At 35.3% G+C, this 22,061-nt stretch overlaps 1 protein-coding gene across 1 annotated transcript in view; it reads right to left on the reverse strand.

Annotated features, from left to right (window-relative positions):
- Nucleotides 1–22,061, reverse strand: part of TARBP1 (TAR (HIV-1) RNA binding protein 1) — a 37,895-nt gene that overhangs the window by 10,135 nt on the left and 5,699 nt on the right. The window contains exons 6-21 of the mRNA XM_054820840.1: nt 21,790–21,887; nt 21,367–21,502; nt 20,293–20,389; nt 19,346–19,435; nt 17,612–17,750; nt 15,789–15,885; nt 15,320–15,495; nt 12,011–12,108; nt 9,951–10,112; nt 8,161–8,354; nt 7,276–7,531; nt 7,000–7,188; nt 3,563–3,762; nt 3,352–3,423; nt 2,060–2,180; nt 546–656 (exon numbers count right to left, since the gene is read on the reverse strand). Of these exons, the coding sequence (XP_054676815.1) occupies nt 546–656; nt 2,060–2,180; nt 3,352–3,423; nt 3,563–3,762; nt 7,000–7,188; nt 7,276–7,531; nt 8,161–8,354; nt 9,951–10,112; nt 12,011–12,108; nt 15,320–15,495; nt 15,789–15,885; nt 17,612–17,750; nt 19,346–19,435; nt 20,293–20,389; nt 21,367–21,502; nt 21,790–21,887 (2,236 nt within the window). The remainder of the gene's footprint in view (nt 1–545; nt 657–2,059; nt 2,181–3,351; nt 3,424–3,562; nt 3,763–6,999; nt 7,189–7,275; nt 7,532–8,160; nt 8,355–9,950; nt 10,113–12,010; nt 12,109–15,319; nt 15,496–15,788; nt 15,886–17,611; nt 17,751–19,345; nt 19,436–20,292; nt 20,390–21,366; nt 21,503–21,789; nt 21,888–22,061) is intronic.

Genomic DNA, 22,061 nt, shown 5'->3' on the forward strand with positions numbered 1-22,061 from the left:
CAGATAAGCATTTAGGATATTGTTAGAGTTATTTCAATGAAGAAAAAAAATCTATATAAAAGAACATGCTCAGCTTTATCATAATATTAGAAATATTTTCAATACTCAGATGAAAACATTTTAGAACCATATAAATTCTGTATTATACTTTTCAAATATTTTATTAAGAAGCAGCATTAGATGAAACTAAAATTTCTCCATTTTCTGAGTGTTCATAAGGTAGCAACATTTTTACTGAATGAAAAGCTTTAAATCAGACAGTCAGTGCAGAGTTTTAGGTAGCTTTTAGCCAGCTTTAACAGGAACAATCTAGTCTCCTATAATCCACAAATCCAAGAACCAGTTTTCAGTGACCTCTAGAAATGCATCATAAATCCGTGACTGCAGACTGCAAGAATGAAACTACACAAAACTTCTACACCAGCCACAGATATTACATGCCTTTTATACCCTACTATAATTTAACATAGGCAGTTTGCATGACACCGAATTATTCTTGAAAGTAGCTATTTATTTATTTAAGAATTCACAGTGAAGAGCAATACCTGATCAAGCTTCGGAAGAAGGACTAAGAGTGTCTGCCATACCCGGTTTTTAATTCTATGCTGTAAAGAGTTTGCGTAATAGCGGGTTCTAGATCTGGATACCAGTTCATCCTAAAAGCAAATTAAAAGGTTAATTACCTATTCTTCCTTTAAAATTGAATACACAGAAATATACTTCACTGTACCGAGAAAGCAGCATCTACTGCACAGCTAGTATCAGCATTGAATATAAAGTTAGGAAACATATATTAATTTCATTTACTTAGAATTAAATTTTGAAGCTTGTCCATGAGAAGTTTGGAAAGTTGGAAAAAAAAAAAAAGATACAATTCCACTTAGTATTAGAGCACAAAAATGTTAGGTATTAAGACTCTTCAACAGCAGAAAGTTGAAGAATTTACAGCACCTACTGTACATGAACAATTAAAATAGTACTACATTAGATGGAGCATGAAGACTCAAGCTGTCATTTAGTTATATGAGAACTGAAGATCCTAAGCGAAGGGATGAGTATATAAATGAAAACATCTCTGCTTTAGTGTCTACATGTAAAAAATTGGTTTAGTCATGCTGTCTATTAGATCAGCTTGTAACTACAGCTCTAGTTTTGAGACAGAAATTGATATTCTGCAGTAAGATGTTTTATGTGAAAGAAAATAGATGAGATAAATGGACCTTTAAAAAGATTTTAAATTTATGTTCTCATATACCTTATATTCTTTCCCTACGTACTGTTTTGGCATTAAAATACATGACACCCAAAACTATTTCCTTAACTTTTTAAAGAGAAAGCTATCTGGTGATCCAAGTCCTATACTGATATTAAAATGCAAATACACTTTATTTTTACACGTTTAAGTTTCATATTTAAGCAAGTAAGGAAATCACTTTTAAAGTTCACTTTTCCCACTTGATCAATCTTTCAACACAAATATTATCAATTTTTCTCCAGTAGTTAATGGAGAGGAATGAAGGACCACTCATTTCTTGTTCTTCAGAGAAAAGCAGAGTTCTATAGTGCAAGAATGCAGGGGGTGAGTTTCTAATAGCAGCTGTAGTAATTTACCACTGACTTTACACTACTGCCAATGCATAAGCAGCTATGATATAAAAGAAAATCAGACCCCAACCTTCTCCATTAATTCTATTTATAAAGGTCTTCTAAGGAGGCAATAGCGCGCTCAATTCAAAAGGTAGTCTGCAATTGTTAAAGTGAAGTGCAGTGCTTCAAAATGCAGCCTAAGGGAAGATTCTTAATGAATAATGGTTACAATTTGGATAATGTTCTGTGAAGTCAGAAAATCCACTAAAAAGAGAGAAATAAACCCGAAAGACAATTTTTACTAGTTTGGTATGGCTGAATTAACTTCTGTCTCATAATAAAAAGTGTATTTGTGGGTAGATCTAGACAGGCTATCCAAACATCTGTAAATACATCCTGTCAACTGTAAATACTTTTTGTTTTAATAATTGTACTAACATTACATTTATATACCAAGAGAAATGAAGTTTACTTTATCAAGTAGTTTGATGAAAATGTCTTCCATAAATGTCTTATGCAAGATATTTGATCCATCCAACAAGCACAGAAATTTAATAGCACAAACCCGGACGTAGTGATCATCACGATTTGTACTGTAAAATATTAATAAAAAACCAGAAATCAAACTCTACTTGTTCAGACATCAAGATAATTCCTAAATTATAAGAAAGCACCAAACAACATCTTGAACATACAGCCATCAAGCTGTCTGTAGTGAGACAATATGTAAATACCCAGAATCAGAATTTTAAAGTCTGTTCATCATTGCTGATGAAGAAAACTATTGAGTTCCAGATAACCTGCCCCTGCTTCTATCTACAGGTCTTTAACAGCACCTAAGTGTTTAAAATAATTTCCTATAGTAATAGTTGTATCATAAGAAGTTTCTGAAGTTCTGTGTCTGTAAACCATAATCTTAAAACAGCTTACAGTTTGGGTCAAATATTCTAATCCAAAACCACACTTGATTCTTATTAATTACTCAGAGACATTTGGAATAATTAATGCTAAGAGCAGAATTAATGACATTTTAGGTAACAAAGCATCACACAGCTGCATATTCTCACAACCAGACATCTGGAAACCAAGAAGCTCTTGGGAGAAAATATAGTAGTGAACTTTGGCAGTAGATCTTTTAAAAGCTCAAGTTTCAGCAACTACTAACACTTTTCAAAATACTACATTGGAACTGTTTCTCTGACTTTCTCCCACTGAGTAAAGGTGGGAGTGAAACAACAAAAAAAGTTCAATAATTCAGCAGCCAATGTCCTTGTTTCAGCAGCTGGAGCCGACTGCCAGTATGCAAGCTAAAAAGCCCTACAACCAATGTTAAAAAGCCAAGCTCCAAATCTGGCTGCATTAAAGCCCGAGTTTCTTAACTGTCTTGCCTACAATGATAAGTTACGTAACAGCTCTGCGTGCCAAAAAGCATTACTTTTATGAGGTGAAACAATGAGGAAGTAGTTATTGCAGTCCCATTCAGATTAACAAGTGGGATATATTTTCCTGAAAATACTTAGCATTTTCTACATTTTGTATTTGAATTATGTATTTGAATTATTATTAATGTGATGCATATCCCTTTTCCCAATATTTTAAAAGATCATGAATATACTCCTTACGGGTGTCTTACAAAGTGAGACATTCTGTGATTCTATGATAAGAAGCTGACTTCAAAACCAGCATCTTTCCTATTGTAGCATCAAATTGTAATGAAGACACAATTCACATCAAATTTGTAAGATGCATCCTCAAAATCATTACCTTTCTGTAACAACATTTGCTGCACATTTTTCTCCAAGATTTTCTACGAAGGCATGCACATCCTGAATAAGTCTTCACAGATGAAAGAAGACAAAGCAATAAATTAGCAGAATAGTATACAAAAACTGTTCTCAATAGTTATCTCAAAGTTCAAAAAAGAAAACAAAGTGCATAAAATTATAACAAATACAATGAAGCTTTTTTTTTATACCTTTGATCTCTCCTAAATACAGTTCCAAAGACACAAGCCTCAGTGATAAGTTCACAATAATTTCCAGCATTTAAGAAAGCATTTGTCAAGGCACTTCTCTCATCAACAGTGGGAAATATCCAAGATCGACAACAATGACTAAGGACTACATTGAACACTCCAGTCTTTGTAGTAGACATATCTATGAGCTTGAAAATTATCTGAAAAGAAGAAGAAATAAGAGATTCAAAATATAGTTTTCAGAAGTGCTAGAATTATTAGAATAATATTGCAGTGATATCTATCTCAGCAGATCTGATCATCTTCCGCATCCTATCTCTGCTCAGGTTAATGCTGTCTTCAATCTATTTACAATTCCCTGATTATATGGGCAGGTGAATGGGCAACAACTGGCCCAGTACATGCTGTCTGTTGTGGACAAAAGCAATCGTCTTTGCTTAAACAGATGTAACACTGGATGCTTTCCACAAACAAATGCATCTGTGCTTACTTCATAAGTACAAACCTGGTGTTTTTAAGCAATCCTTACCAATTTAGAAAAAAAATAATTAAACATTATGCAAAATTTCTTCCGTAGGTAGCCATATCACTAATTCTCTTCTTTAATGAGGATTACATTAATTTTTTAACTCAAATACAAATTGTAACTTCAAGTGGAAAAATGTCTTTGTACCATTAAATTTTGGGGTTGTTTTTGAGGAGGGCATATTTAAGATATGAAACCGCTATCTAGAACTTCTCAAAAAAAGGAGAAAAATAAAACAAAAGAAGAAAAACAGCTGCAAAATTTTCCTTTCCTGCTCCCTTCATTAGGCTAAGTGCAAGAGTAAACTCCAGTTACAAAGCAAATTTTTTCTAAGAAATTGCAAGCATTTGGGAGAGGACAGGGCGATTCAGAATGAACAGGTGGGGTTTTTGTAAATTCCTCCTTAGACAACATCAGTCAGAGCTGCCCATTAGAATGGTAAGAACTGTCATGCCTTCTGGAAAACAAGACAAAGCTTCTTCTCTTCCCTACTCTGAAATGATACTTTTGATAATGTGACAATACTTTGACAGTAACTTTGGTTTTACAGAGAAAGTTGTTCTGAACTGCTAAGGATTAAAGCACCAAGAAACTCATGAAGAGCTTAAACTGAAATACTAGAATGCACTCTGAAGAAATACTTTCTGGGAAAAAAAAAAACCAACAACAAACCACACAAAACCAAGCAAACAAAAAAAACCTACAGAAAAACCCACCCTAGAAACATTTGGTCTTCCTTACAAAGAATTCAAATTTTTCTTTTAGTGCAAAACCAGGCATTGTAACTTTCCTAATATTTCCAAAATTGAACCATTGTGTTTCACCCATAGGGAAGCAGCATGACATTTACTACGCATTTCTCAATCCTGAAATGTTTTTCAATTGTTTCATTAACACACACAAAGGAAATTTAAGAAATTTAAGTTCTAGCACAATTAACATTTGAATAATCAGAAAGGAAAAGGAAAATTGCAGCAGAAGAAACAACGCCTAAGAACACAGTGCTCTGGGCACTTCTGCAGAAGCCCCTCTGGATTTTACCACAGCAATATTCCCTTTTTTTGGCTCAGAAATACCCCTTTGTTCCACCCCTTCTAACTATTATTAAAAAGAGAGAGTGCACTGTGGTAGACAAAATTAAAATTATGTTTCTGTGACAAATCACTATCAGGCAGTTCCATTTTTTCTTTCTCTTTAGCTAAATCTAAATAGCCATTGCACAAAGGGTCAATGGCAACAGAGACTGCCGAGGACTGGGATAAGAATATACGTAAGTAGGCACTTGCTTGGCAACTTTATCTTCATTTTCATATGAAGGGGCAGAAGCTGGCTCGACCAGATGCCCTTTGTTGAGTATAGGAGACCTTCGTTAGCTCCTTGATGCCTGCTGTCATGGTATGTCCCACTGCAGACAATGGGATAGCTGTCACACAGACTCAAGACTCTCGACATCGGCAAAATACACCTTACATAAAGCTTGAAATACTCACGCTGAAGTTAAGACAGTAATTCTAAGAATTTAAACCAATTTTAAGATCAAAGAAAAATAAAAAACTAACCACAGCTCATCAGTCACTACAACACTGAGCAGAAATTATCCATTGCAGATAGTCATTAAAAGACAAAGCTAACCCATTGCCAGAACTGAAGAGATATTTTTACCATCTTTGTACGTGTGTCTTATTTTGGCTTGGGTCCACATGAAGACTACAAACATGAAGTGCTACCTACTGTTGAAAATAGATGACAGTAACATTCATTTGAAGCAAATTTTCAAGAACAAAGAAGATAACATAAATGGGACTACATACTTAAGGCTAATATGGAGATATCACAGCAATTTTAAATAGCTAGGAAGCTTCCATTTTTCTGTATTTTATTAAAAATAATTTTGGAGTGTCTGGGCTGAAAATAAAGCTGAGATGTACTATTATTTACAGTTTCAAGTGTGACACCAAGACAGAGCTACTTATGGTCACTTCAAAGCAGAATTGCAACCCCTCAACAGTGTGATTTGTGTGTAAGTGCAAAGCAGGGCATGAGACCCTAAGTCTAAGCATACATATATACTGATAACTACTAGATAATGTATTACTGCTCTGGTAGAAGTCTTGCAGTCATTGTGGACTGTTCTGCACAAACATTTAATTGATGGTCAGAAGAGAAAAAAAAGCAAAAAACCCAAGAAAGAATATTTAGAAAAGACACAGTAAACAACGTTCCAGTGTATAAAGCCAAGATGAACCAACATTCCAGTGCTGAAACAGTTTTAGTGACTCAAAATGAAAAAAGAACACCATGGCATATGGAAGAACTTCTGGATTATAGGAAACTGCATACATCGTACCAAAAAAAAAAAAGTGTAAAAATTCATTTTTTCTCTTCTTAACAACGGAGACAACTCTACTATGCAGTATTACATTGAACTCTGACTATGATTTTTATGTTTTCTCCACCTGGACCCTCACAGAGAAAAAGAAAAGCCTTTAAAGAAGCAGTTAAAGTTGGCTTATTCAGTAGCATCTATTAAAGTTTTGAACAGTTGAACTTTTAATTTAAGAAAGTATTTTCATAAAGACTGAACTATTAGAAAAAGGCATAATTTTTCCAGAATACTAATAGTTTGTGACAGTTCGGGTGGCAAATCCTGAACAAAATATTGAAGGGGAAGTGCATAATGTAAAAATAAAATAAAGACCAAAAAATCCATTTTGCTGAATGTGAAAGAAACAATATATTTGTTTAGCCTCAATCTAATTCTCAGATCTTTTGTGTTACGGCTCTCAAACTAGTACCTTTTGGAAATGAAAAATTAGCAACAATAGCTGAAGGAAAAATAAAAAGTAAAAATATATTTTTAGATGCAGATAAAATTTATGTTCACTTCCCAAGAAACAATTTTTAAACTGACCTCTTTTATTTTGGCATATGCTTGACCCTTTGCACTCGCAGCAACAGCTAGAACCTCAGTATCAAAGACGAACTCAACAAACGCTTTTAGATTGGACCAAAATATTAGCTGTGTGTTGCTCAAAGAAGATATAATTTTCCAAGCCAAATCAAATGCTTCTATGCAGAGAGACTCCGCTGAGTCCAGAAGCTGAAAACAAAGAGAAGAAAGAAGCGTTACATTTGACAAAAATCACCCCCCAAACTATTAATATCACGCAGTTGTTTTATCTTTTACCTTGGGAACAAGGACTTTCATACAGTCGAACACAGGTAAAACTTGGTCTGAAGGAAGAATAGTTAGGGCTTCTAATGCAGACTCTAGAATTTTTCTTGACCTTTCAACTGTAGATAATGACATCTGTGAAGTTTCTTCATACTCTTGAGCCAGTGTTGGAAATGAATTTAAAATGAAACGAAGGCAAATCCACTGGTCACGAACATAGCGTGCAACAATCTTCCCCCATCCTTGAGATGCTGTTTCTTCACATAAGCTGTAAGGAGAATATTATTCTTAAGTATATATTGTATTAATTTATCCTGCACATTCCTACTCCACCAGAAACAACTTAACTATACAAACTCACTATAGTTCAAGATACTAAAATTTACACAGGCTCAAGGGGAGACTGGATAAGTTTATGGAAGAGAAATCTACAAATTATTATTTTTTTTTTAAACACAGAAAAATCAGTTCTGGGCTCACGCAGTCTCATTAGTCATAAGCATTTGGTTTTTTGGTCCTCAGGCTTGCTCTAGGCTTCCCCTCCCCAACAGTAAATAACTTCCTTTTAAACTGGCTTGTGTACATAGTGTGGCTTTGTGTAGTGTATATATATTTAAACTGGCATAAAGATAAGCAATGTTCAAAGCTAGGTCTGGCTTCATACCACTAGAGGACTGAGAAAATTAACATGTGGTCTGATCAATTATGGCTGCTTTAATGTTCTAAAACCTGAATGTTAAGACAAAAGAGCAACTGAATGATTAGCTTGTGTTCAGAATTTTTATCTTGGCAAAAAGTTAATCAAAGAAAAGAACAGGAAAAACCAGCATCTTAATCACTGCTCCACCCTAATCAAATTTATTCTGGAGAATTACTGCAACTATAGCACAGACATACCTACTTTTTTCTTCAATATAAGATGGCTTCTTTAATAGTTCATTGAATTGAGAAAAGGAAATAAATCTCTTCAGAGCATCCACAGAAGGCAGAGACTCAAGGTGCGCTTCAGGTTTCCGATCCATTATCTCACAAACCGCTGTAAGCGAAGCCATGCTAGCTACCTTTTTAATCTGCTCTTTAAGTTTCGTCTCCTAATTAAAACCAAATCATACATGAACAAACATGCACAGATTTCTTCTAATATGATACAAATAGGAGGATTATCAAATGTATCACTAGGCTATTTGTATCACCTCAGACATCATAAGGTAGCAAACTCTGCATCCTTCTACTTCCTTATGTTATGCACAGGGTAAGAAAATAACTTTGCTTGACTGGGTCAGTGCAATCAATCACAAGTTGCAAGCATTGAAAAGAGTATAAATCTTGCAAATTACAGTCACTTATTCATTAAGTGCAAGCGCCTAGCTCGACTATGATGGAATGCTTCTATCTTATCAGGTAGCAGTTTATATATATTGCTGGATAGAAATTAGAAAAACATTGTGGGTCCACGTAGTCAAAAACCCAATGCAACAAAACAGCTGAAATTCGGAATATCACATGCTAACTGCTCCAAGAGGCTAAAAGGTCAGAACACCTGCTATGATTACTCTGTGTGATAAACACATATATTCAGAGAAGCATGAAATAAAAAGCCTCAATAGAAAAAACATCAATAAGCATACAGTTCCCCAATAGTATTAAAAGATCAATGTTATTTGAATAGCTTCAAGTTACTTTCAGCCGTCTAGAGCACATAAAAGATTTTTCTCATCTGTAATTACTCGTTGTTTTCTCTTTCCTTCTTAAACTGAAGACATACTATACGTGCAACTTGAGAAATCACCATGACAATGTAATTCCCCTGAATTCAAAAGAAGGCAGTAGAGGCCACCGGTGAACACTGAGTTTGAACCATAAAATGTTTACTTTGAAATTACTGGAATAAGTATGCAATTCACATAACCACAGGAAAAAAAAATATCTCTTGCTCTTTGTTTCCTTAGAAAAGTAAACCTAGCAAATCGAATACGTACAATCTTTTTAATGTGTTAATAACTGTTCTTGATCAATAATTCAACCCCGAAAATACCAAAGATTATACCACTCAACAAATCTTAAATCTCCTTTAACAGAAATTATTAATGTTTCTTTATCTTTTGAAGATATTTCAGATACACTAGCCTAATACATACAACTATGGGACAATGAACATAACTATATGAAAAAGCAAAAGGAATGCTGGGTTCCAGAATTGCTTTTTCTCTGTATGTTCCAGCTTGGAAATTCAACAGATCATTAATACAAAAGGCGTTTTCATTTGACAGTAACTTCCTCTGTAAGATTGGTTCATATTTGAGGAAAAAGCTTTTGGAGTACACATAGTCCATTACTACAAATAAAGTTTTACTTTAGCTATACAGACTTCTAAAAAAATGTAATATAAATACCAAAAGTACTAACAATCTTAGCTACAAATATTTTACGTTAACATGATACTGCCCACTAAAGACATGTGTTAGGGAAGATATATACACACACATACATATTCACACAAATTTTTTATTATTTTATTATATTATACACGAGATATATTTATATGTATAATAAAATACATACATATTTGTACATTAATTTAGATTTATCATGTTTATATAATTATGTGTACATAATCTAAAACTTATATAAGCATTACTAACAAAATATTTAATTAATATCTACTGTTGTAAATAATGTTAAGTTACCTCTTCACAATTTCTCTCCTGAAGATTACGAATAGATGCATTTGTCAGGGACAAAATGAAATTCCTGATAGATGGTACTTTCTTCCAGCTGACTTGCAAGCACAAATTCACTATCTCTGGAATTAAAGCTAAGTATAGATCACAACGATCCAGATCGCCAACCTAAAAACGGGGAAACAAAGGTAAACTGAAGCATTAAGAGGAGGAAACTTAAACTGAAAAGAAAGAAAACTAATAGTAACAATGTTAGCAGAAGGAAAACAACAGCAGTCCCTGCAGTTGAACAACCTTTTATTTAAGTTTGGTTGGTTTGATTTGGTTTTTTTTTTACTATAATTTTTTAAATCTTCTCATCTTACAGGTTCTTTTAGTTTTAGGCCCAGGACTATGCCTTAGAAGAGACAGCGTGAAATTCTGAAAGAATCTCCACTTCTTTTAATTGGTAAGTTTACTTAACTTCCCTTCCTGGGCCCAGAGGGATGCCATGTACGAGCACCTGAGCGCCAGAAGCCGTGTTCAAAGCCAACTCAGCTGTCGGATCACAGCACAGCACTGCACCCCATACGCACTCCACGGTGCACATTGCACTTCTTCCCCAACTACATTTTATCTCATAGCTACCTTATCTTGCTTGTTTTATGGCTTTTTATTCTCCTTTTGTACTTGCAACTTTTCTCCACGTATCGTAAAAAACATCCCCATATAAAGCCATGCACTCAAGGAAGTGCATGAAGAAAGAACTCTTCCTCTGGTTTTGAGGGAAAATACACCTTTGAATTTTCACTTACCTTCAGAAGCCGTTCTCCCAATTCAACTCCAACTTTTGCTTTGACGCAGGACAACATTTCACATTGACCTTCCATCACACTCGTGTTTTGGGGACTGTCCACTATTGCATTTATTTTCTTTCTTTGCATTTCCCCTTTAATTTGTACTTTCCATACTGTTTCTGAGGAAGTACTCCAGAGCCCCATGCTCCTCTCCAAGTTTCCACCCTTGCAGAAAAGACACGCTTTCCTTTCCCCTCCAACTTACAGACTTTTCTCACTCCCCCAAACGCGAGAAGCAAATTTGACTTCCGTTCATTATCATTTCTGCACACTTGTCCATATAACTTTCCCAATGAAGCCTAAACTGGTTTTATTTTCTAAACTCACTCTTCACTAAATAATTCTAATAATGCCACTTCACATTTTGTCCATCTCCTTGTCACAGTCACCTCTTCCTTTCCAATCTTTCTGGTCTTCTCCCTTCTTCCCAATAGTCTATCCAAATACAGTCTACTAAATGAACAATATTTAAACTGATGTCTTCTTTTTAAGTCTCTGTTTTGGTTTTCTGTCTTTTACGATATAAAATTAAAGGCGACACCATCAAAGGTCACAATTTAAAGAACTGGGAAGATCTTAGAACTTTTCATTTTCTTTTACTCCATATCCTCCTCTTGAAACTCTTAATGTATTTTTACCTTGCTTTCAAAGTTCCTACTTCATATTTCATTGAGCTTTTGAGTTTTGAGAATTAAGCCACCTTTTTAACTTCCACCAATCCGTCTTTCTGAAATCTATTTTCTTCCAAAAGTAAAACATTCTCTTCATCATTACATTCGAATTCCCCTTTGTCCATCTGGAAACGTCTGTAAATATTTTGCTTTACATGTCTTGTGTCTATTGACACATGACTTGAAAGTTCTTTAGAGAAGGAAACATGTACCTCCTCTCTCTCTAAAAAGCTGCGCAGTTCTTCGATACATTCAAGACGGTATTTTTAAAGAAGTCAAACTCCTCTACCATCAAGTGATTTTGCTTCAAAAGTCACAGGTTTCTTTGGGATATAAACTTAAACACTGGCCACAGCAAAGAGCAAACAGTGGAAAACAGTCAATAAAGATGTTGACCAGGCTGAGTACTGAAAGTCTCCAAACTACAAAGTTAACAGAATTGTTTCTATGAAAAATGACTTACTAGGTGTTTAAAGATTTGATATGAAAATTAGGAACACTGGTAAATCAAGTTAACAAGCAAAACCGCACCAAAGTATATTTCGTAATAATTACTTACAGTGCTTAACTCATTTGTAGTAAGCCGTCGGAGAACAAATTCAAGAATACTCTCCACAGGTGTCATTAGAGATTTCCAGATAAAAAACAATACTCCATCTGTGCAAAGAGAGGAAAAAAAAAAATGTATTAACATGCAGAAATACAACTTCCCTAATAAATTTATTGTATCAAGCAGATTTAATTAAGAGTCAAAGTTATACAGTAATAAGTATTCAAATACCTAAGAATACCCTAAACCAGCTCTGTACTCTTTAGCTGTGTAAGCCATAAGGCTGAAAAAACCAAACTAAATGATACTCCTTCCTAAGATTTATCATGAATTAGCAAACTAAAACCCACATAAAACCAGAAGCCCAAAGCATAATTTTCCAACTTTTAATGCACACTTTTGTCCTACTCCCAAGCCTCTGCACAAACAGCTTATTAATGATTTTACTCTGTAACAAGGAACAAAAGTTTCCATATCCAGCAACTAATTGTATGTGAGAAAAATGCAGTTATCCATTTCTAATATGTACCGAAGTGAAAACTGGTTTTTTTTGGTCGGGTTTTTTTGCTGTTTAGAAATAATTCAGCTTTGGATACAGAGTGATCTTACAAGATTTCAGTCAAGTAGCTTCCTGGCTTAACATTGTAAACAAAAATGCAAGGTTATAACACAAAAAGCAACACTTTCTCTAAGAAAAGACTAGGCTACAAAGTATATCACCTGCATATAGCGTTTCACAAACAAAACCACACAAGTTTATTACATAATCGAGGTAGGTCAACTCTGGTAAATCACATTTAACCACAAACACACTTCGAAGGTAAGGGCTAAGCTGAAAGCCAAAGAAATAACATACTAATAGGAAAATGGAGTTAAAATACTCTGCATGACCATGTTGTTCTAAAAATACCAGCCATTAGTTTCAGCATTTAGGACAGTTAGCCAGAGGTTACCCCTGCTGGTTTTTTTCTGGTGTTAACTCTGAGTAACACTGCATGTAGTGAAATTATTATGAAATGGAAGGCCTTCAAAAGGTAGAAATATAAAGGTACATTATTTTCCAAAGTTCCAAATCTATATGGTACTTACTTGCAAAGTTCTTTATTAAAATGACTCATTGGACTGCATTTCTAATGCTTAATTTGTTTACAACAGTTTAACTATGTCAGATTATTATCACATTTCATCATAAGTCTCAAATCACTAAAACATCTTCTGCAATTAAAATTCAGAAAATCTTCAGATAAACACATTGGACATAAAATCCAATTCACTACCAGTGGCTCTGTAACACTAGAACAAAATAATTAGCAAAAACTTACTGTTTAAAATAGTGAAGTCTGACAACAGTACAGACAGCAAGACCTGTAGAAAAATGCTGCTGATTTCAGCATGCGTTTCAGACTCGTCTATCTCCATTGAAGCAGTCTTAAATGAAACACTTCCCAATTGTTATTATTTTTGTTTTATAAGCTTAAACTCTTTCCCTCTTCCCTCTCATATTATCCTTTTCCATTTGACAGAAGGACTTTTCACCTCCTGTTTAATCAACACGGAAACAAAACTTCTGTATTTTACAGCACTTCTCTTCCCACCCCTCAACACAGTGAATTCACAGCTGCAGAAACATTTATTACTTGGCTCTCCTGTGCAGGAGGATGAAGCTTGAAAACACTGTAGGAAATAATACAAGAAAAGAAAAGTAATCCTCATTTAACTTAACACAAAAAGACATAATATTACAAGTCCAATTCTGAAAGCCTCTTGAAAGACTCTGCTGACGACGAGCTGTGCTGAATACCTATGGGGGTGTTCAAAAGGATGGAGACACTGCGATTGATGCTCAGCCTTGCCGTACCTTAAGAACTCTGTTAGCAGAACTTAACACGTTAAGTCAGGCATCAAAATTCCCAAAGCAGGAGCAATCAATTACATCTACATCAGCAAGCACATAAGGAAATAAGGCACACAAGGAAGTTATTTACGGAGTTAAATTCTTGATACTAAAAACCTAATGTGCACTCGCATGTGTTTTGTAGGGTTCTGCTTCAGGCTTGTTCTAGCCTCGTGCTGTAGACTGAATGCACACTGGCAGCTGGGGCGCATCTTCCGCTTTAGTTCCATCTGAAGGAATCCAATTCAGCAGTCACAGACCATCCCACAATACGAACTTTAACAGTCTGCATAATTAGTGCTCAATATTTCAGTCAAACAGCTAAAATTCAAAAGGAGGGTGAATGTATAAAGTACTACTTAAAATGAGGGTGAGCATTTACTTCAGGGCTGCATTTAGACATCTTTATGAAACCTGGATGCAGAACCTGAAATATTCCCCCCGCCGCCAAAAGCCTAGGTCTGTGGACCCTGTTCCAAAACTACTCTTACATTCCATGTTATAAAAAGTACTGAAAAAATTCCCCAAATAATCTGGGGAATTAGAAACGAAAAGCCAAAATCCCTCTTGTTCCAGTTCAGCATCCTAATTCATGACAATAATATTGCAATTTTTCATGTGCTCTCAGGAAAAAAAAAAAGTCTGTTCTGGTTACAAATTGACCAAGATCTAACAACAGGAGTAGTAAGGACTCCATTGATTTTGTTCAGACTCTCCTGACAGGTCTACAAGTTAAAGTGCTCAATCTGTGGCAGGGCAAAACTCCCAGTCAGATCTGCAGGCTGGTGCTTAAGTGAGTACCTCAACCTCCTTGCTTCCAGCCAAGGTCAAACTAAAGCAAGTCAGTCAAACATGCCTGCTGAAATCATGCCTAATACCGTGAAATCATCAGAGGCATCCTGTCTTTTGCAGTCTGAACAGTGTTACTTGAGACAAAATGATCTACCAGTCAACTCAAAAAATGGTATGTGTAGGAGGATCACTTTATGCACTCGGGGAAGGCTCTGGCTGAACCGGTGGCAACTCAGCAGGTTAGGCTGGGTTTCTGTGCTAACTCCTTCCTGAACTGTCTAAATGACTAATGGAATCCATACGTTGGCAAAGAATAGGCCTATAAGTATTTGTAATACGGTCATACTCTCCAAATGTTAACTAACTGCGAATCTAATCTTAATGGATAAGAATTGCTTTCTCAGAAGCCTTCCATATTCTCAATTCCCAGTCCTTGGGACACCTTCAGAAGAGCTCCTGTAGGATTGGACCCACGGCTCAATTTCACAACAGATATGTCAGACTGTCAACTTTTACATTTACCACTTCTAGGCTAGGATTAATTTGACAATATAGCCTTAAAACAGTAAGTACCTTAATTTTAGTTAGACTGCAATTAATATAAGACACAGTATACTGAAGATATCACTAACCATCTTGCGTATTGGAACATTTTAACGAACGGGTCTGCAATAACTTCAAGAGAAGCTGTAGGCTTTTATCTGTTTTCAGTGTTGGTATGTAAGCATTACTGCCAAGTTTCATCAAGACATCCAGAAGAGGGTTCAAGAAAGCCTCTAGTTCAATCCATTCTATGTTGCTTTTTCCACTACACAAAAACAAAAATTAAAAAGAAAGTCTTCTTCTGAGTATCTGCCTTAAGTGCTGAAGTCACTTATGGAAATAAATAGGACACGTTTCCAAGTCACTTAAGTATCTTTAGAAATGCTACCCAGTATGTTGGCAGCAACAGTTGGACAAGGTCTAAGGAATGATCAGGTTGACCGGAAGTCTACAGAGAAAAATGGACAACTTCCTGACTTCATCAGGCTGCTACCGGATCCTTCAGGAGTGAGGGGGTTGAAAAAGAGAGAAATGTAAAATAAGGTATTTCATACTTACCTGTATTTATTCCTCATCTGCTCCACGTCTGCGGCCAACAGAATCATTGTTGCGACAAGCTTAGCTTCAAACCAGTCAGGCATAAAGCAATTTTCTCCTGATTAGAGATATTTTAAGGTTTTCACAGTATTTAAAAAATACCTTTCTATTAATTTTTTAAACTTTTGTTTTTATAACTTATTAAAATAAATAATTAGTATAACAAAAATTAATGCTAACTCCTGATTTTTTGCATTCTTTCATCTAGATATAAACCAAACTCAAACGTTGCTCAAAAATTGCTTTTCCTTTACACCTCAAAGAGGCTAATCTCATTGGACTCTATGCTTAAATCAATTTTAGGCAATGTGTTATAGTATGTAGTAGCATACATTACGTAGTAGCTCCCAATAGACTTTTCTATTGCTTTTAAAAATACATTAGCATACTCAAGTTAACCAAGAACATAATTCCACTATGCTTTGTCAGAAACACCAGTTGTGATTTTGACCAGCTAAGAGCTATACGAAGAACTACAACTATTCTGTCAAAAGGAAGTTAAAACCCTGAAGTTCCTCTTTTCATCGATCTTTTATGCAGGACTACATCATCATACTTATAAAATTGTGTCTTAAATAGTAGCACACAAACTGGTTTTAGGGGTTTTTGACTGGTATGGTTTTGGCTTTGGGAATTTAGAAAGCAAAACACACTTTGGAGGTCCAGTTCAAGCAGCTGGTCATGGTTGATTTTTATTTTTTTTCCTCCACAGAGCTGCTTATAAGCTAATATTCATATTGAACCAGGAAATTACAAACATCACTTTTTAGAAGTGAAACACAGGTGTTTGCCATGGAATTACAGATAATATAGACCAAGGACTAAACAAATGTTTACAGGAAGGAGAGAAGATCTGCCAAAATTCTTAGCAAAGCATTTACCTTGGAATATCAATAGACAAAATTTGTTTGCAACTTTTCTAACCATAAGACAATCAAGTGAAGTTTCCCAGGCTGCAGGAAGCTTCTGAACCTATTTATCATGAGCAAATTCTGGCCTAGCTTTTATACATCCTATAGGTATAACATTAAGAAAGTGTTCATTTTTGACTTTTGACATTATAAAACTATAAAAAATTTGATATGATTGCAGTACTTAAGTAGCAAATAAGCTAGTACCACACAAAAGTTTAAGTATTCAAAAAGTCAATTTGCCTTGCAAGGTACCTGAAAGAAAATTCCAAACTAAAGTTACAATAATTTAAAACGTGGCAGTGAGAAATGCAGTCCCTCCAGAATTTATCTGCACATTTTATACAGCATACAAAGAATCTTCCTTGGTTATAACATGCAGCAACTCATCTGCTGCAAGCGGTCCAAGATCAAAAGAACATCATCATGCAACGAGGTGTGTAATGAGTTGCCAAGCTGCGTAACTTTACGGCATCGCTCTCCATAAATATACTTGGTCATTTTGCAAAGCTCTGCTGAGAAAAGCTACGGAGCCTGTATCTATTCATATTCCCTAGTGCTTTCCTCCGCCCCCACGCTCCAGCATTTTCACACACCACCAAAAAAGAAAAGAAATCAAATGGACAAACATCAGTGCAGCATTAAAATCAAATGTTAAGGTTTAACTTTCAATTAATACTGCAGGACTGTATTTTATGAAGGAAAACTGGAATTAGAAAATAAAGTTCAAACTTAAGAATAACGAATACCACAAATTAGGTAGAAGTTGAATAGGTATAGATAAACAGCTCTTCTAGAACCTAAAGGATTTTTCTAATCGTTTTGTTTAAATTATCTTCAAAATCTTTTTGTATTAATAAACTTTTAACTTACTTTCAGATGCCGATGTCTTAAGGTACTCTCCCACAAGACTGCGTACATATTGACATAATGATGATGTCTCTTGATGTTCAAAATCAGAGGTTATAGACTTTCTGAAGCATCTGTCATTCACTTGCAACCACCTGCAAAGCTAAATTAAAACCAGTATGTTACTATTTAACCATACCTGCCAGCTCTGTACTGACATTGCCAACGTAACAGTAAATTAAAGCACTGTTAAATACAAGCTGTAACATCAACAAATCCACACTGTGAGGATTAACTGTATCTATCTTGAGGCTTAACAGACTATTCCCTTCTAATTAACATAAAAAAAAACATCTTCCAGAGTAATTCAGAATACCCTAAAAAAAGGTTATTGGTACCAATATAGGAAAAAACCTGGCTTTTAAAAGCAGGACTAGTAAAAATTCCCTTCCCTCCAAACAGCTTCCCACAGCCAAGGGTTGCCTAGTGAGAGCTGCATTTTTTTTTAATTTTTATGCCAAAAATCAACAGAATAGTATGCAAAAGTATAGCATACACAACAAGAGAACATGATGCAAAAAAATTATTTATCATTATATCGCTGTACAATTAACCAAAGTTACATCTATGTATTCAGTTAGCTCTGTACATCCTATATATAAAGCGATTTCTTCTTTGAGGCTTTTTCATCGCATTTTGCATCTTGCAAAGACATAAAATGTACATCCTCTGGAAATTTAAAATTTACGATCTCACTCTACATGGTAGGCACATTTTTCCCTTTGATATTACCCTGTTATTCCTACCAGTGCTGGGTTCATCCAAACAACATGCAAATCAGAGGCAGTTCTTACACTGCACCATTCAGTCTCCCAGGATCCACATTATTTTGGACAGTAATTTCAGAACTACAAAGAGAATATAAATAATATACAGATGTAACTGCCTGTAGACTTGGAGGAGCAAGAGCAGCTTCAGCTTAGGATATTACATCCACCTGGTACTCTTAATAAAAGTAGAGAGAGAAGCCCAAGTTGTGGCTCTGTGGATTCCACAAGGTGCCCTGCTTCGCACTGTCTCCATGAAGTTACCAACCATCAGAGGAGTGAGCACGGATCCCTGATGGGAGAGATTACAGATACTAGTACAGCTTACCAATAGTGATTTAATTCCTATCATCTTGGCAAAGAATGCAGAAGACTAGGACTGTGATGAACACACAGAAGTCTCTGTAAGACCAGTATTCAGGGATGAAAAGTCTGAGTAAGACCTGATTCTGATTTGCATTTCAATATGGTTACACCTAACAGCTGCAATATGAGATGAACTCTAGGAAACACAATGATCTGGAGCATACAGCCTCTGAAAGAGTACAAAAAAACCTCTACCTCAAGAAAGAGCTTTTTCTTCTGCAGAATTGAGAACTTCTACATGAAGAAAGAAAATGTCCTGTTCTTCTCCCTGCCCACCTTACCTGAAGTTCAACCACTCAAGAATTCTTCCATTTTGAATCTGCCGAATAATTTGTTTAGGGTTAACGCCAAGCCCTCTACAGATTTTATTTTTTTAAAAAAACAAAAAAAAAATCACAGCTTTCAAGTGAAATATAAATCAATCAGGACTACACATCCAGAAATCCTAGAATATACCAATGCAAAAGTAGCTAACTATTTAAATATTAAATTAGCAATAATAAATCATACATTTGTATAGGTATTAAAAATGTTTGATGAACATAAAACCAGCATTAGTTCTCACCTCCATCCATAACATGGTATCTCTCCTTAGGGACTCCTCTGGTCGAAGGGACAGAAGAAAGCTTGAAACTTCTGGCAGGGACACTTTCTCCTGAAGAAATCAATCAAGATACAGTAGTTGCCAACATAATATACAACAGACAACATCTATAATAAGGACTCAAGAAGTCTGCTCATCTGGCGAAAGTTTCAGAAAAAGAAATTGACTTTTTCCTTTCCATGACAGACTCATTTTTGCATTTTTTGCACCAACTTATCTTCACCAAGGTACACAATTTTCCCAAGTATTAAAATCTATCTGAAAGTTAATGAATAGCTAGAAGAATAGTGCTATTCACTGATGACACCTTTTAAATTAACGGACATAAATGAGTAAGAGTCACCGATAAGTACTATTTTTGTATTTCCAAAAGGAAATTCTGCTTAGTCAAGTTTATAGCCATAACACACAACATGGAAGACAGCCTACTGATCTAGAAAGCAAGCATGTTATAAGGCAACCAAAACATGAGTACTCTGACTACTAAATAATAAAGGTCTTGCTTTTTCAACATTAATGGTGGTTTTAGCATTCTGGTATTACTAATACCTATATTCTCTTAGGTATTTCAGAAAATTCCATTTAATTTCCATATGTTAAAAGCTGAGTTTATACAGTGGATATAAAAATAGGATACTATTCCATAACTACTGCATGAAAACCCTACAAGAAAACATCAACTAATAAAATGTAACGAAAAAATGCATCTTATGAAAACCAAAGCTAACAGAAGCATACCCATACTTACACAGCAGAATTTTTAAGCAGTTATTAAAAAAAGCAAATCCAGCAAAATCAGTTGTTCCATGTTGTATTTAGCAGTTTTTTTGAATCCTGTTTACCCTGTAAAATTGCTAGTGTAATTCTATTACACCAGGAAGAAAAAAAACCACCCAAACTAAACTCACCACATCTGTCAAATGCATAGCTGTTTGAAGAAGATAGCACTGAGCAGCTCCACGCAACAAAATCTGATGTGTAATCATAGTACACTGGAGGACATCTCTGGAAAGAGGAAAAAGATGCACTGTATAAAACACACACAAAGTTTAAACATTTTCATGTATTTGCTGATGATTAATTATTTTCAATATATTAGATTGTATTTAACTAACATATTCTACTAAGTATAACACAATCAGCGTGATCAGACAGTATACAACCTGGAACCAAGACTACTGCTATACGTACTTTCAAAAACTGACATTAAAGCTTGGATAAGCATACGCCTGACAAGATAAAAAGCCAGGGTCAAGCAGGGAGCAAAACAAAACCAGAACTAAAGAAACAATCCCCATGATCACATCAGTTCAAACTGGTAATTTAATATCTGCATTTCTTACAGAAATAAAGAAACCGTCAATGATCTTTTATCAGCAGAGGTGTGTCTTTTTTTTTTGTAAACTACTTTTATCCAATATTCGTTCAACCACCAGCAAGATTTTTATTTCAAAGCTCAAATTTGATTAAACTGGAATAATTACTGATTTTTAGTGGCTCTAGGAAATGAAAGCAGATACTTAGAAAACATCAGTGTGATTAAAGACAATACACCTGCCAAGAACTTTTACCTAGCCTTTTATTTATAAGTCTTTCAATTTTCAATTTTGTGGGCTGTCTCTTGATATAGTCTCAACTGCCATTAAACAAGGTTTTAATGTAATCAGAAGAAAAGGAAGAAGTTTGATATATATCAGTTAGGAAGTATGGAAGACCAGAGAAAAATGATGCCAAAAAAGAAGCAACAACAAAAGACTGAAATGCAAAAACACTCATTTTTTAAGTCAGAGATATAAATACGCTGGTTCTTAAATTGCTTTCCTCTGTGAAACAGACATAAAGGAGACAGAACCTTCCATTCCCATGCACAGCCATCACACCCTCCCACAAGTAACAAACGTGAATTAAATCCTGGCTCTCCAGATGTTCAGTGCATTTCTTTACAAGAAGTCAGTAAGAACGCAATGCGGTGTACTTTTTACCTTAAAGCATGAAGTCCTTCAGCACCCAGTACTTTACATACAGGAATATATGCCAGAGCCATAGAAAGAAACAAAATGGGAACAGCGCACCAATGCCTACTTGTCATCTTCTGAATAAATTTTAACAGGAAACTACCTTAAAATAAAAGTAAACAAAACAATCCAGAGTGATTTCTTGTTTTCCAATGCATGTCTGCCCCTAAAATAATTTTGTGGCATAATACTGCAGCATCCCTCACAGCCTCCGAAGACCCCTCTCTTCTCTGGAAACTCCAAGGCCACAAGGAGAACTACTCCTTTTTTCTCTCAAGTTATGTAGAATAGTCGTAAATGTTTACATGAGATACGCAAAATGGGTCCATAGTTTTTATTTGGTTTCTTTATTTAAAAAAAGAAAATATAAAAGGTGAAGTTGAAGCATACCTTTCTCTTCATCTGGAAGAAGCATGAGATAAGTAGCCAAAAACTTCTGTAGCCTCATTCCCAAAGGAGGACAGGCTCCCATTAACTGACCTGGTGTCCTGTTGGGTTTTAAAACATCAAATACACAACTGGCATGTTAACAGCTACAAGTAGGATTGCCCCCAAAACAAAACCAAAGCACAGTTCAGTGGTTAATTCACTGCAGAGACTGCTCCAACAGGCCACAGAGATGGAGCGCATCAGCCTGCGTCCTCCGCTTATCCCGGTATTCC

Source organism: Grus americana, chromosome 3 (assembly GCF_028858705.1).
Source record: "Grus americana isolate bGruAme1 chromosome 3, bGruAme1.mat, whole genome shotgun sequence".
In the NCBI taxonomy this organism is placed as follows: domain Eukaryota; kingdom Metazoa; phylum Chordata; class Aves; order Gruiformes; family Gruidae; genus Grus; species Grus americana.